Source organism: Triticum urartu, chromosome 4A (genome assembly GCF_056163025.1).
Source record: "Triticum urartu cultivar PI428250 chromosome 4A, HENAU_Tu73, whole genome shotgun sequence".
In the NCBI taxonomy this organism is placed as follows: Eukaryota; Viridiplantae; Streptophyta; class Magnoliopsida; order Poales; family Poaceae; genus Triticum; species Triticum urartu.
In genome coordinates, this window is record NC_141876.1 from 264,931,202 (window position 1) to 264,948,375 (window position 17,174).

The following is a 17,174-nucleotide window of genomic DNA, read 5'->3' on the forward strand; positions in this document are numbered from 1 at the left end:
CGACCTCGTCGCCGAAGTGGTCGGGGTGCGTTGTGACGTCGGGCAGCGGGGGGACGGGGACGCCCCCGACGCTGAGCTTCCACCGCCCCGAAGCGCGCATGTCGGGAGGCGTCGGGATATTCGCTTCGTGCAGGAGGTAGGCCTCTCACTCGTGCAGCGAGTGGCGGCCGAAGCCATTGGTCGCCGCCCGATCGCCGGGGAACCTCTCGCCCTTCGTCGCGGCTGCGAAAGGGAAGAGGGGAAGAGGAAAGAGGTCGGCGGCAGCGGCTGTGCACGGGGAGAGAGGGGGCTACGGGTGGGTGCGGCCACTGTGGAGGAAGGCGCTGCTTTAGGGCTGAATTATCGACGCGGGTGCTAAAAAACGATCGTGTGGGACCTGTAGGGGTTGTGGGTTGAGAACTTTAACCAAACAGAACCCAGGCATATCTCACGCAAGCTTGTGGCCAGACAATATTGCTTCAGGGCAGCATCCAAAACTGGCCCCAAAAGACGGAGAGAACAGAACAGGAAACAGCCCGCAGGCGCAGCTCTCCACCTCCCTCCTCTCTCTCTCCGATCCACCCGCTCCCCTCCCCTCTCCGATAGCTGCTCGCCGCGCTCAATCATGGCGGCCGACCCCTCCGCGGCTGCGGCGCCCGCCGACCCCGATGGCCCGGACGCGGTTCGCTTCACATGGAACGCCTGGCCCCGGTCCAAGGTTGAAGCCAGCCGCTGCGTCGTCCCGCTCGCCGCCGCCATCTCCCCGGTCCGCTCCCCCGAGTCCCTCGCGTCGCCGCCCCTTCCCTACCCGCCACTCCGCTGCAAGCCGCCTTGCTCTGCGCTCCTCAACCCCTTCGCCCGTGTCGACTTCACCGCCAAGATCTGGATCTGCCCGCTCTGCTTCTCGCGCAACCACTTCCCCCCGCACTACGCCGGCATCTCCGAGAACAACGTGCCCGCCGAGCTCTTCACACAATGCTCCACCGTCGAGTACCTCGTCGCCGGACCCCCGGGATCTCCTGCACCGCTGCCGCCAGTGTTCCTGTTCGTCATCGACACCTGCGTCATCGAGGAAGAACTGGAGTACGTCAAGCTGTCCATGCGGAAGGCGGTCGCGCTTCTGCCGGAGCACGCACTTGTTGGCCTGGTGACCTTCGGGACGCAGGTGCATCTGCACGAGCTTGGGTTCTGCGAGCTCAGCAAGATCTACGTGTTCCGGGGGAGCAAGGAGATCTCCAAAGAGCAGATTTTGGATCAGCTTGGGTTATCAGGCGGGGGGCGGCCAGGGTTCCCAAAGATGACACAGCAGCCAGGCGTGCAACAGGTCAATGGGATGCATCCATTAGTCACGACAGGGGTTAACAGGTTCTTGCTCCCGGTATCAGAGTGCGAGTGCACGCTCAGCACGGTGAGGTATTTGGCCCATTGGGTTTGGTGAATTTAGTTGAACGCAAGTGTAACTTGACATACTTGTTGTTGTATTGCAGCTGCTGGACGAGTTGCAGCCTGACCAGTGGCCGGTTGAGGCTGGCAACCGTGCCATCAGGTGCACGGGTGTTGCGCTAAATGTGGCGGCTGGGTTGCTTGGGGCATGCGTGCCTGGGACTGGTGCAAGGATTATTGCGCTACTTGGCGGGCCATGTACCGAAGGTCCTGGAGTGGTAAAGATTCTTGCTTTCTTTGCATGAGCGTAAATAAATCAGTTAATTGAAATTGCTTCTCAATGGAACATGGTTCGCTATATCAGAAACATGGTCTACTTGAGATACTGGAATGTGTCCTGTTAATTATTTTGTTAAATCCTCTTTCCTGGAAATTGAAATTGCATGACAGCGATTATCACTGCTTAATTGCCAAGGCAAATCTTTACCCCTTTAGTAACGCTAATAGTTTCTCTAAATTCACCTAAGCCTGATATGGAAGAATATGAAATTGCAAAATGTATATCTCAGCATACTCATGATGTGGTGTCGAAGGTTATGGGCATGCACTTCTTGTTGTACTATAACAGATTTGGAGATACTGCTTCTCTCTGTAGTTTGCATAGTACTCAGTAAGTACGAAGATGGTGTTCTTACAATTTGCTGAACTTCACATCTTGCTGATTATTTTTAATGATATTTCTTCTCTATGTTTCTGTTTATAAATTCATTTTTGCTTGATATCACTCCATTGGACAATGCAGATTGTATCAAAAGATTTGTCTGAGCCAGTTAGATCACACAAGGATCTTGATAAGGATGCGGCGCCTCATTTCCAGAAAGCCGTCAAATTTTACGATGGCCTTGCCAAACAATTGGTCAGTCAAGGTCATGTTCTAGATGTGTTTGCATCTGCTCTTGATCAGGTTAGTATTCTCTTTAGCCAGCATTATATTGCTGTGTTTGTACTTCCTATTGAGATTCTCTATCATGCTGAGAAGACTATGAGTGTATGGTGTCACTGAAATGACTGCAGTTCTTGAGCTAGCTTCTTAATTTATAGTTCAGGATATTACTGTCAGTTCGTCCCTTTGTCAAGTCTTTGGTTGATTGGCTGATTGAAACCTACTAGGTTTAAGTCATGTGATTATTTCTTATAAGTTCTATAATTAATAACTTGCATCTTTTATTGTAATGTGTGCCAGTCCATCAAACATGGAGTCTTATCCCTTAATTTGGAGTCCTAGTTGATTAAACAAGTTGTTCGGAAAGAGTCCAGTTGGTTTAGAAATTATATTAGTCTGAATAGACTTTTCGGCTTGTCGGTCAAGTCTTGTCTTTATATACTATATAAAGGGGCTGACCCCTAGCAATAAAGCAGAGAAGAATATTGCCGTCTACTTTTATCTACTTTTCAGTAATTAGGGTTATATCAGAAGTAGATCCTTCCAATTTGGGCAAAGAAATCAAGATTGAGGCTTTTGAGCAGATGAAGCTCATCATGAAGCAATTGGAGGCCTTCACACGCTAATGAGTGAAGGAACAGGTGCTTCTCGTCTGGCTGGTGCAGCACTTGAGAGCAATGGCTGCTGGCCCTGGCCCTGCCACCAGATTCCGTTGCTGCAGCAGCTGCCCACGACGCCACCTCCGCGTCCCATGCGCTGCTCTCAAGCGACGATGCGCCCTTGGTGTTTTGCCTTGCCAACAGTACCTTCGGCGACCTCTTCTCGAGCGGGCGAATCGACACCACTGCCGCCCGGCGGACATCTACCCTCTGGGCAGATTGCCCACCCCCACCCCCTCTCTTTCCTGCCTTCCACCACCTATCTGCTGTCGCACCGCAACCACATGCCGACTGCTGCCAACAACCACCAGCCGCCATTACCCTTTTACCATCTCTAGCCATCTCCTTACTCGCTGCAGCTGCCTTCAAGAATAAATCTGGGTCACTTCGGAACCCCACATTTACAGTTCAAATCCCATCCCAAATCCTGCCCAATTTTCCTGCCCTCACCTACAAGCAGCAGTCACATATTGCCGCGCCTCTACAACCTTCACGCCTCCACCTGCCAACCGATTTCATATGCCGTTATGGCCGTCCCCTTCCCTAGGTCCATCCTGCCCACCCCTTCCGCCCCCCCTGCTTAACCATCACCTCGGCTCAGGTTCGTGTTTCGGCATGCCCTGCTTCCACAAGCTTGTTGACTTGGTCGATCCTCTTGGTTGGCTCAATGCTGTGGGCAGTTCTTTTGTGGATAGCGCACGGACGAGGCTGATAAGGTATGGACTGCAGTCTGCCACCTCACCGATGACGCTCAATTCTGGTGCGTTCAGCTTGGGCGCAATTTAGGCATCTCCCGTTCACTTCCTCTGTCGTCGACTACAACAGCAGGTTTCTAGCACTCATGTGCCGCAACCACTGTTCAAAATATTGGCCGTCAAACAAGTTAACTGCCCTGTTAATCGCTACTCGGCACCTGACTGAATCAAATAACCCCTTAGGACAATTAACTGCGACAGTCGATTAATCGGTCTGACAGCCGATAAGGTCTGGACTGCAGCCTGCCACCTCACCAATGACGCTCAATTCTGGTGCGTTCAAGCTGAACGCAATTTAGGCATGCTGACATGGCAGCAGGTCAATGAGGCTTGCCGCGTTCAGTTTTGGCCATGACTTCGTGCAAATCCCTTTGGCGAGTTGGCGCATCTCCCGCTCACTTCCTCGGCCGTCGACTACAACAGCAGGTTTCTAGCACTCATGTGCACAACCGCTGTTCAAAATATCGGCCGTCAAACAAGTTAACTGCCCTGTTAATACTCGGCACCTGACTGAATCGAATAACCCCTTAGGACAATTAACTGCGACAGCCGATTAATCGGTCCGACAGCCGATAAAAGGCCAAAATTTTGGGCGGGCCGATTAACTGGCAGGGGAGGCAAAGCTTATTTTGGCCAAAAATGTAGCCTGTTTCCCTCCCTTCTCTAGGTTTGGGGTCCTGCTCCTTCTCCCAAATTGTTGTGCTGCTACTGGTTGGCTATATCTGCATTGCTGCTCTGTCCTCTCTGTGTAGGATTCCACCACTGCAAGTGCTCCATCTTTGAAAAGAAGTTCGGATGATGTGGGGTGGCCTAGGATATATAGATATGTAACACTTTTCCTTGTTACATTAATGTGTACATTAGCATATTTAGACATTTAGTACATTGCATGTTGCCATGTAGCCTAGGATATATAGACACGGCCCTATGTTAACCCACCGATAAATGGGTTACCGATAAATTCAGTAAATAGGCTGATTCACCGATTAATTCCTACTCAGCACCTGATAGAGCAGCTATCAGAAACTGCTATCCTGAACATTGGCCGTGGCAATGAGCCATTAACACCGTCCCAACAACGGTTTTTGTACACGGCAGGGGTTGACGTTGAGTTTCAAAGACCATTCGACCTCCACACCGTCGTTTCCTTCACCAAGACCTATGAGCAGTGACATTTCCCTCGAACAACGTTATCGCACCAGCCTTCTGAGCCTATGGAGCCCTTGTGCCCCTCTGATCCTCCTGCGGTCAACTTAATTCTGACATCTTCCTTGCCAGCACCACTAGCACCTGTCCTGCCGTCGACCACTCCAGAGCCAACCTGCCACGACAAGTTCGGTGCCTCACCCCACTGAGTTGGCATAACGTCATCATCAGTGCCTTTGCTTCAACTACAATGAGATTTATGTTCAGGGTCAACGGTGCTTGCGGCTCTTCTTCATCAAGGCTGATGACTATGGCCAAGATAGCTCCACAACCGGTAGCACCCAAGGTCCCATGGGAGTCAATTGATAAGCTACAGCTTGCGGACAAGCTGTTTCTCAAGAAAGGGAGAGATGTTATGTGTGCCAGCCCATCAAATATGGAATCTTAACCCTTAATTAGAGTCGTAGTTGATTAAGCAAATTTGTTAGGAAAGAGGCCAGTCAGTTTAGAGATCATATTAGAGTTTGAATAGACTTATCGGCCAAGTCTTGTCTATCTACTATATGAAGGGGCCTACCCCTCTCAATAAAGCAGAGAATCAAGTAATAAGGATTTACAAAAATTAATGAATTGCATTTTCAAGGTAAAAAATATACCAAGGGCAGTCTGCATATTGATATCCTTCATCCTCTGTTTCATGCATAACCATTGGTGTGCTGTAGTGCCTCCCCCCGCCGCTGCAGCTCCTTCTCCTCCTCCACCTCCCTTCTCTCACTGCTGCTGCGGCTGCCCGTAGACCTCGCTGGCCACCAAAACCAACACTAATGGACAAAGCGAGGTTGGTAGGCCTCCCCCTAGCACCAAGGCATGCCTAAGCGTGCACCTTATGCCTCTTTTTTGAACCATGATCATTTCACATATATTTGATTCATAAAGAGAAGATTAAATCATGTCTTCTCTTGAAGACCTTGAATCTTTAGTTGTAATTGACTGAAAAAGTTTAGCGTCAAGTTAGCGGGATATATTGGAGACAATTTGAATTGGATGCTATTGGATGACCAGAAATTGTGTAACCAAGTGTTTCCTTGAACAACTTTAGCTACTACTCGATCACAGTCAGTAGTTCAGTATCAATGGCAGCAAGTACCCAGTATACTACGCAAGTCCCAAACTGCCCCACTGCTGTAGCCATCTGTATATTAGGCATTTTCTTGTCCATCTTTCACTATTGCTCCATTTGATGATCAGAAATATACTCTTTCTATGTTCCATTAGTATTAATCTAGCTGAATGATTGGTTCTACAAACTATAACGTATTACTAAATTTCATTTTGTGACATCTGTGTTTGCTGCTTCAAGAAGAAAAAAAAAGATGGGATTTGCCTTTCTGGGGAAGATACTGTGTAAATTTTTCACATGTCGTTACTTCAAAGACAAATAAATAAATTCACATGTCATAATTTCTGAGAGGATCCGTTGTCAATTAGTAGATGGAAATGTTAATGAAATCACGTTGTATGAGTTTAGAATGCCTTGTATCTGAAGCTACATTTATAATCCTCCAATTGTGCTTGTTGATTTTCTATTGGTGTTCCATTGAACTTCTGTTTTGTTTGGAACACCAAAACAGGTTGGACTAGCTGAGATGAAGCTTGCTATTGAGAGAACAGGCGGCCTTGTTGTCTTATCTGAGAGTTTTGGGCATTCTGTGTTTAAGGATTCTTTTAAACGTATTTTCGAGGGAGGTGAACATTCATTGGGCCTGTCATTCAAGTAAGTTTGCTGACTGTTATCATCTTTGTTTCATTACCTTTTACATTTTCATCAAAGATGGTATGTCTAGGTATATTTTTTAACTCAGCTAATTTCACCACCTACTGTGGTTTGTCTGTTGTGCTGGCCGTCCACATCACGTGATGAACATCCATCGGGCCTCCTCGCTCTGTGATTCTTCCCCATATAGATCAGCAGAATCGTTCTTTTAAGTAATTTAACCTCTAGCTCAGTTGTCTCTGATCCCTGCTATGCACAATGGACAATGATCATCAGTGACCACCCCCACAGCTGTGGCCTGCTTGGTGCTAGTGAGTAATACTGGACAACATGAATAGTAGCAATGGTGGGACATGAGAGGTAGCAAGCTTCAAACTGCTGGATCTTGTTATCTCTCCGATGGCCACTGCTCGCTGGCTTGCTCTCCTCGAGTAGATCAACGTTGTTCACATCTCTTCTTTGAAACTGTTAGATGCTGTCGCTGTGCCAAGAGCAGCAGATGCTGTCGCTGTGCTTATAGCGTATCCTCCTCTAACTTAACTCTCTATCCCCTTGCCCCGCCTCTTCCCAATCTTCTTATGGGGAGGGTTGATTGCTCATGACCTCTCAAGAAGCCATGAACTCGGGAGCAACTTTATGGTGGACGCCGGCTCGTGTGGACTGTATCATAGCCATAGAACGATTCCTCGAGATGCTCAAACGTCACTTCCCTGTCCCCCATGCTCGTTTCATAGGAGTAGGGTGTAGGTGTCATAGGCGTATGAGCTTGGCACTTGTGTTTCCTGGCGTGGATCTGTACGTGCACATGCCACAGGGAAGGAGGAGTTGGTGACTTGACCTGCCAATGTACTAGTGATGGGTGGTGTGGGCCACAACGCAGAAACTTTTTGCACTTCAGGACGTGACAAAAAGAGACCCTGCCAATATTCCATCATGCACAGTGCGCATCTCTTGCATCTACTGGCGCTAAAACAAAATTAATCAGGGTCACTAATCAAATCTACTTGATGAGTTTAATGTGCCGGATAAAAAACAGATTGATAAAATCTACTGGCTCTAAAACAAAATTAGTCAGGGTCACTAATCAAATCTACTTGATGAGTTTAATGTGCTGGATAAAAAACAGATTGATAAAATCTAAAAACAGTATGGTGGACGGGTGCATTTGATCCTTTTTTTTTCAAATGATTCAAAATCATACTCCCTCAATTCCAAAATATAGTGCGCCCGCGCTTTCCGAGGTCCAACTTTGACCATAAATTTAACCAACGAGACCAACTGCGATGGGAGAAAAAATTATATAATTGAAAACTTCTTTCGAATACGTATTCACTGATATAATTTCTGCTCCCGCCGCAGTCGGTCTTGATAGTTAAATTTACGGTCAAAGTTGAAGCACGGGGATAGAGGAAGCACTACATTGTGGAATGGAGGGAGTATTTGTTAAGTTAAAAAAGAACTTTGAAAAATTATACATATTCACAATGAACCTGTGAAATTTTGTTCAAAAAATATTATGACTTGCAAGCTGTACAAAAAAAAAATTCTTGGTCCGACAATAAAAAAATTGACCCACTTTTATTGACGTATTTGTTTTTATTTGTTTACGTCACATATGAAAGTGTATTGTTATGAAATTTTGTTGAATGTGTTATATGTGCATGTACAAATATTTTTGATTTTTTTGTGCTGTGGAAATATTGTTTTTCTCAAAAGTCCACCAAAAGACATTTTCACCTTCTTACAGACTAGGTTCCAAGATGGTTTGTGGCAAAAGAACAAAATTTGGTAATACAAAAAATTACTCCCTCCGTCCCAAAATGTAAGACGTTTTTTAGGCTTAGGCTAAGCCTAAAAAACGTCTTACATTTTGGGACAGAGGGAGTATATAACAGGCGGCACAGTAATGCATTTATCTTTTTTTGCGGGAGAGTAATACATTAATCTAACAAGAGACCCAACGTCTTACATTTTGGGACAGAGGGAGTATATAACAGGCGGCACAGTAATACATTTATCTTTTTTTGCGGGAGAGTAATACATAAATCTAACAAGAGACCCTGCCAATGTTCCATCATGCACAGTGCGCATCTCTTGCATCTACTGGCGCTAAAACAAAATTAATCAGGGTCACTAATCAAATCTACTTGATGAGTTTAATGTGCCGGATAAAAAACAGATTGATAAAATCTACTGGCTCTAAAACAAAATTAGTCAGGGTCACTAATCAAATCTACTTGATGAGTTTAATGTGCTGGATAAAAAACAGATTGATAAAATCTAAAAACAGTATGGTGGACGGGTGCATTTGATCCTTTTTTTTCAAATGATTCAAAATCATATTTGTTAAGTTAAAAAAGAACTTTGAAAAATTATACATATTCACAATGAACCTGTGAAATTTTGTTCAAAAAATATTATGACTTGCAAGCTGTAGAATTTTTTTTTCTTGGTCCGACAATAAAAAAATTGACCCACTTTTATTGACGTATTTGTTTTTATTTGTTTACGTCACGTATGAAAGTATATTGTTATGAAATTTTGTTGAATGTGTTATATGTGCATGTACAAATATTTTTGATTTTTTTGCGCTGTGGAAATATTGTTTTTCTCAAAAGTCCACCAAAAGACATTTTCACCTTCTTACAGACTAGGTTCCAAGATGGTTTGTGGCAAAAGAACAAAATTTGGTAATACAAAAAATTACTCCCTCCGTCCCAAAATGTAAGACGTTTTTTAGGCTTAGCCTAAAAAACGTCTTACATTTTGGGACAGAGGGAGTATATAACAGGCGGCACAGTAATACATTAATCTAACAAACTGTGTGAGGCCAATTCTTGTTCAGAGCCCCAACTGTGCAGAAACTTCTAACAGGCATATAAAAACAGTTTAAATCCTAGTTTAAGTAAATGGCCCTGACGACCACATGGTGCTAACAGACAATATAGTAGTACTCCCTCCGTCCCGAAATAAGTGTCTCAACTTTGTACTAGCTTTAGTGCAAAGTTGTGCTAAACTTGAGACACTTATTTTGCAACGGAGGGAGTATTATTTTATGGATAAAATCTAAGAACACCTATAAGTCTAACTAATGAAATTATAAGGTGACACTATAGAGTTTAAGATAATTTGTGACCAGAAAAACATTTGATAATATTGAGAGTTAAAAAGAAATATCTGGACGAGCGCACAATAATAAATTACTCTAAAGCAGTGTGTATGAGATTAATAGGTGTTTAGTGGACTTAATAGACTGCTAATATCATACTCTCTGTACACTACACTGACTAACAAATTGGTCTTAACGGCCGATTATTATTCTATGTGCTATCGTGAGGGGGAGCGTCAATTGGGCACAAGGTCAGGTCACATCGCACTGTTCCGGGTGGCAGAGGGTAAATTGAAATGGTGCCATACTCATCACATGTGTTCGAGCAGCTAGAATCTCTGTCAATAAAGCTAGCTATAGCTGCCGGGATACAAGCTTTGACGGGGCTCTAGGGGGGACAGAACGCACAAATACCGGGAGGGATCTGATCAGTTAGGATCTCGGTGCTTCATGCTTTGTTCACTGTCATCCTTTTCTTTGCCATCTTCCCTGTCAGCTACTAAGATTTGGGTTAGCAGCCTTTGAGCCGTTGACATGGAGTGCCATTAGTGGCAGTAGGCAGTAACCAGATTTTGGCGGGTGGTTTCAGATGGTGGCGCTCGGAAGCAATAAATGTTGACAGTAGGCCTTGGAACTTGGGAGCGGTGAGCTGTGGCTGTGAGCTAGGAACCTAAGGCCGAGGAGGTAGATCATAGCAAGCTCAAGAAGAATGGCATTGGTCTAAGCTTTGGATAATAGTTATAGTTTCTTTCTTCTCTTCTCATTTGATTTCCTCTTTTATCTGCATATAATATATCCATGTCATATGGAGATGATATCAACTACTGATGCGCCTAGCCAACACTAGAAATCAAATTAAAGATTAAAACTGATCTGAAAAAGTTCCTTCTGGATTTAGTGAACTTCTTGGGAAGTGAATTCTCTTAATGATAATTTCAGATAGCTAAACCATGCTTACCTCTTAATCTTGAAAGTAGAGGTTGAGGAGGGGTATGTCGTGTTTCTCCTAATACCATGATTCAGCAAAATAGCTGTAAACATCTCCTGATTCTTGCCTTTTTTCTTTCTTGAAGTGGCACATTTGAAATAAACTGTTCGAAGGACATTAAAGTTCAGGGTGTTATTGGACCGTGTACATCTTTGGAGAAGGTAGGCATCTATATCATACACTCAGTTATGCTAAGAGTTCTTAAGCTGAAAAATACTAATGCTAAGACTCGGCTTGATCTTTGCAACATGCCAAACATAGAAAGGAGCTTTATGTGCAGACACAATTGTCGGTCAGGGAAACACAACAGCATGGAAAATGTGTGGGCTTGATAGGAATACTTCACTTACAGTATTTTTTGATGTCTCACCGAGTGAACGCTCTGGCCAACCAGGTCATCAAAATCCCGATTTGTACATACAGTTTGTAACCAGGTAGTTATTTCAGTTCTGCTATCTTTTGTGTAAGATTGACTGAATGTGCCAACTGCTGAGTGTGGAGATCCTTTTGTAGTTACCAACACCCGGAAGGTCAAATGAGAATAAGAGCTACTACTGTATCCAGAAAATGGGTGGATGGTTCTACCAATACCGAGGTTAGCCTTATTCTATTAAGTGAGCCTTAAAAATTTCTTGTTATGTATACTATGTTGTTGAGCATGAGCAGTGTGCTAAACTGAACCATATCAATTGTAATCTATGATCATTAAAAGTACGGAGCACCGTTATTGTGCTTGCTTGGATTATATATATCATCATACACATGTACAGTACATTCTTGCATTGTAGCTGTTTCATTTCTCATGCACATGTATTATAAGCTATAATTTTAAGTGAGCACCTATTGGCAACAATGAATATACTATTTTTCACCTGCCTGAAGCTGTCCAATCCATGTAGCCTGTCTATGGGAGAAAAATGCATTAAGGCACTGTAGAGTTCACTGTTTATTGTGCCTAAAATTCTCTTGTCAAAGTCTTCTTAAACAAATGAGTGCTTCTCCCTTAGAGTAAAAAGTTTTCTTTCTACTGTTTAAGCACAGATTATAAATTCCAAGTGTTACTTGCAGGACTATTACATTTCATTGGATGACTTTCACTTTTGACTTGACATGCATTTCCTTTAAGTACAGGAACTAGTCGAAGGATTTGACCAGGAAACTGCAGCTGTTGTGTTGGCAAGATACATCTCCCTGAAAATGGAAATAGAGGTACTTCATTCATGCATCATCCTCCAGTTATCCTGAGTGCAACCTCAGTGATTTTTGTACCTGATAACATCAGTAGTATATGGCTTTGATTGCCTATTTGATTGAACAAAAACCGATGGTCATATACTCATATAATTTGTCTACTTCCCAGCTGTTGTGTTCTGTTATGTGCATATTCTTGTGTTGGAGCGAAAGCCAGTTTCACCCTGACACTTGCATTTAACTAAAGTGTCATCTTCATCAAACATTTATCACTGCAGCAATGACAATTTAGAGCATTAAATCTTTTTACTCTGAATGGTTAAGTAGGTACTTAGGTTGATCTACAGGTGTATTAATTGTGTGTTTTCACTCTCAAGCCAACAACTGTCTAAGGCTGGTCATAGTGGGAGTAACTTAGCTAGTAACATAACGCACCCCAGGATATGTTTGCTTATGTGGCATGTAGTTAATAAGGAGAGAGATGTTTTGAGTAACAGAATATGTTACCATCACATAACACTTCCCAAGACAAAATGAGTCTACAAGCTAATAAATACAAACACCTATGACAGTACCTCTATGTTACTCCTCACTATGAAGGTAGTAACATGGACTAGTGTCATATGCATGACAGTAGTCTAAGTTACTCGCCACTATGACTAGCCTAATCCTAGGCTATTATAGTATTATACAATAATTGTAATTTTATTGTTAATTCTATACTTATATGCACATCAAAATAGGAGGTTTTGATACGGTTGCTACTGTATTTGTTCTTTTCTACTAACCATGAAGACCCATTATTTTCTTTGTGCCTGTTGTACGTAGTAATTTGTTCGCAACTGGGCTTAGACACTTCTGCGTCCATATTCAGGAGGAAACAAGGGAACCATTTAGTTCTCGATATCGTGTATCCTCTTATGCATCTATGTTTGCACGTAGTCTGTGCAAGTGTGCATACTGTTAGCACCATGTCTTGTTCCGCATGCAATTTTTTGTTGAGCAGGCGAACACTAAAATCGGTACATTTTCTTTATCTTTTTCGATATCATCATTTTCTCTATGCATTTTGTTATCTTTTGATTTTCTAGCTGTATATTATTAAATGACAGCAGAGCGTACCTGATGCAGTGAATTCCTTTAGTACATTTGTGCATGTTGTAGATCTTTATGAACAGCTGTATACCTTGTGGGCTCTCTGATTAGCGTATGGCATATCTTCACGCACCTGTATATGTACATGCAATTTGTCACCCTGATGTTGCTAAATCCAAATTTGTGTTTGAGATGCATGATTAACAGTTTGTTTGAACCATTTTGTAGGAAGAGTTTGATGCAACACGGTGGCTTGATAGATCTCTCATACGACTATGTTCAAGATTTGGGGATTATCGGAAGGATGACCCCTCTTCATTTAGCCTACATTCTAATTTCTCACTGTTTCCTCAGTTTATGTTTAATCTCCGGCGTTCGCAATTTGTTCAGGTGATGTGTTGCACACCTGTTACTTCGTCCAGTTTACAAATAAGTGCCATTTTGCTGTTTTGCACATTGGACTGTCTGTAATATGTATAACTTTGACCACTAAGTTTCACCGTAGTATATGTATCAAACCCAAGAGAATTTTAATATTCTCAAAATACTTCCAAGCAAATCTATTCACAGGATTTCCAAGTTTCCAATCTAAAATCTATTCATTGGCAGTGGAAATGTTAAAACTTTGATCGAAGGTCTGTCTAAAACGTCACTTATTTTGTGAGCTGGCTGCATTATTGTTTTTTTCCCTCGAGGAAATCAGTGCCTTACTAACACTTGGCCTTTTGTTATTACAGGTTTTCAATAACAGTCCAGATGAAACAGCCTATTTCCGAATGTTACTCAACCGAGAGAGTGTCACTAATTCAGTTGCAATGATTCAGCCGTCATTAATTTCATTTTCTTTCGATTCACCTCCTTCTCCTGTATTCCTCGATGTGGCATCAATAGCAGTAGATCGTATACTGCTGCTTGATGCATACTTCAGTGTTGTCATCTTCCATGGAATGACAATCGCTCAGTGGAGAAACATGTGTTATCAGAATCAGCCGGAGCATCAGGTAACGTGGGTGCATCTTCTAGTCAGTCCATAAGTGTTTGAACAATTCAGATGCTTACTAGCTATAATTCCTTTTTGTTTCAGCAATTCGCACAATTATTACAAGCTCCTCAGGAGGAGGCCCAGGTGATAATAAATGGTCGATTTCCAGTTCCTCGACTAGTTGTCTGTGACCAACATGGCTCCCAGGTGTGTATGTTACTCCCTCCATAAAGAAATATAAGAGTGTTTAGATCACTATTGCTCTTATATTTGCTTACCGAGGGAGTACTGTATTATTATTTGTTCTCTCGTAGATTAGGGCATGTTCAGTTTTATGTTTGCTTAGAAAGAATCTAAGTATATAGTGTAATAATAATAGTTAACATATATCATGTACCATTGCATGCAGGCAAGGTTCTTGTTAGCAAAACTGAATCCATCGGCCACATATAATTCAGCACATGATGTTCCACCAGGTTCTGACATCATCTTCACCGATGATGTCAGCTTCCAGGTCTTCTGTGAGCATCTACAAAGGCTGGCTGTTCAGTCGTAAGGAAATGCATGCAGAGTTGTACTCCCAAATTGATTGTTACTAGCTATTCGACGTTTGTTTACCTATCTGGCTCGCTCATAGTTTTGACTGTCTTTTTGGCCATGTGTCTTTTCATCATGAATTCTACTTCCTTCTGGAAATAAACTAAAAAAAATCATTTGTAAGGTGTCCACAAGTCTTATCACCCGTCCTTTATTATAGTTATATATATAATACTCCCTCTGTTTCGTGTTATGCCGTTTTAGCCTTTTCTGACCAGCTCCAAAAACCAGCAAAATGACATGTTTATCCTGTTCCAAAATACAAAGCAAAACACAGCGAAATTTGAATCGTTGGTCGCCGCCGGGGCTTTGAGGCATGGCGGGCGGGTTTCCAGTAGATCGCCGCTGCCGCCTGCAGCAGATCACCTCCCCAAGCATCTTGTCGCCTAAGGCCTGCAGCTGCTCGCCTCAAGCAGCCCCCTCCCAACCCCCCACCCCCCCACCCCGGCGTCGCCCCTAGATCGTTTACCTAGGTCACCCAAGCTCTGCCTAGTCTGTCCTTGTTTCAGGTCGTCGGGGCTGCCCCCAGATCGAGGTCAGCAAATTGAGCTCACCAGCAGCAACAGATCGCTGCTCTCTCGCCTCGCGTGGGGAACAGAGCGTGCGCGCGCGCGAGAGAGAGCCCTCTCTGACCTGGGGTATATTTGGAAAGTGTAAAAATGTTTGAACTGCGGAATTTTGTACTGAATTCTCTAAAACGACTTGTAATACAGAACGGAGGGAGTACATACTGACATCGCCCCTGTATCAAACGGTTTATAACCAATTCATGGTTTAAGTAAGCTGCTATCATATCTTGGTGATGGTGAATTATGATGTTAATTGTGTGCATGCATTACACGCTCTTTTGCTTTACAAGGACCGGACCATCATGTCTTCATAATCACATAAATATATACACCCCTTTTCTTACATCTTTACCAAAAAATTCCATTACATTTTCCTAACAAAACTATCTTAACAAACAAGTGAGTGAAGGATTTTACTCCCTCCGTCCCATATTATAAGAACATTTTTGACATTAATGTAGCGTAAAAAACGTTCTTATATTATGGAACAAAGAGAGTATTTTACAAGGGCTTTTGTAGGCTTGCTTTGGACCGACCATTGGAATCTCTACTGTAGCCCGTCCTCGTTTTAGTCCTTGCATCATTGTTTCTCATAATTGCCAAAACATATACTGCGCTTGGGCCATCACATATATCAACTTCCTACTTTGTGATAATTTTTTTTGTCTCGTTGTCAATGTCTTGAGGTACTCCATATGCTCCAAAAATTCTGAAAAAAATTGTGTACATTCACATGGAATGTGATTACATCCTTTAAAAATTTCAGGTCCAAACTCAAAATGTACATTGAGAAACAAAACAGACAAATTCAGATGTGAATAGTGTAAAATGTTGCTTTTGTCTTTTTATGACACTATTCATGCTAGATTTTACATGTTTGTTTCTCAATGTGCATTTATAATTTGGGCTTGAAATTTTTAGGAGGTGTAGTCACAATCCTTGTAAACATACATATTTTTTTCTAGAATTTTTTGAAGGATTTAAAATTGATTTATTTCAAGTTGGAGCATGGGGAGTACCTCAAGGATGGGAGTACTTTATATTTTCCCACATAACCCCTTCCAAGCTGCAGATCTGCTGTTCCAAACTCATTGACCCTGACCGGCTTGCCCTGCTAGCTTCTTCTATTCGATCATAAATTCCCAGCCTGTTTTGCAAATGCACAACCGTACTGCATGTCCTACTCCGATCATCAAAACGGACATGCACGGACACATCTAGATGTGTATGCACACAGTGCTAGCGGAACAACCAGTTAGAGTAAAATAGGATTGGAAGTGAATTGACGATTGATCCTGATTTCTATTGATTCTCATGTATATATACATCTGAAAGAGATGGAAAGCAGAGGTGTCTGTTCGGAGGCATCCCTCCAGAATCTTGTTGGCAAGAGAGAGAAGGGACATGATTGTTTGGGGTTGGACACACCACTTTGTTAATGCCGCTTTGTTAATTAGCATGTGCCGATTAATAATAGACATGTGCTAATTAATTTCCAACACCCCCTTGTACAACACCCGCTTCTTGAGTGTTCCGTTGCCGAGGACTTCTTGTATAATCATCCATCTTAAGAAATCCTTGTATAATCTTGAGATTCTCCCCAAAACCCTGTGGGAAAATATGAGGAGAATATTGCTGACATGTTCTCCTTTAAACCCAGTGGGAAAAACAATAAGAAGAAAATGATGCACCATATTATGATTATTGCCTTGATAACTTATATGAGAAAACTTTTGAAAAAAGAGAAAACTCGTTGATGAGTTTGAAGAACAATAAATATGTTTTGTAAACTTTCCTTGAAACCTCACTAGGAAAAATTGGCAAGTATTGTATATATCGCCTCATTAAGAATCTTTTGTGAGAAACTATAGTCAAAGTTGATAAAGAAAGAGTGTGATCTGATGTGCCATTGAAAACTCTTTAAAACCCAATGAAAAAAAATGTAAGGAGAAAATGATGACATATGATGGTAATTGTCTCTTTAATAACTTATATGAAAAAAAC

General features: G+C 42.7%; 1 protein-coding gene across 1 annotated transcript; it reads left to right on the forward strand.

Annotated features, from left to right (window-relative positions):
• Nucleotides 1-435: 435 nt before the first annotated feature.
• LOC125529532 (protein transport protein SEC23 E) lies at nucleotides 436-14,794 on the forward strand. Its single transcript, XM_048693941.2, has 12 exons — nucleotides 436-1,387; nucleotides 1,467-1,640; nucleotides 2,165-2,326; nucleotides 6,497-6,639; nucleotides 10,822-10,897; nucleotides 10,998-11,170; nucleotides 11,250-11,331; nucleotides 11,868-11,945; nucleotides 13,251-13,412; nucleotides 13,760-14,023; nucleotides 14,107-14,211; nucleotides 14,414-14,794. Exons 1-12 carry the CDS (start codon nucleotides 605-607, stop codon nucleotides 14,558-14,560), a joined length of 2,349 nt encoding a protein of 782 aa, XP_048549898.2. The 5' UTR covers nucleotides 436-604; the 3' UTR covers nucleotides 14,561-14,794.
• The last annotated feature ends 2,380 nt before the right edge of the window (nucleotides 14,795-17,174 follow it).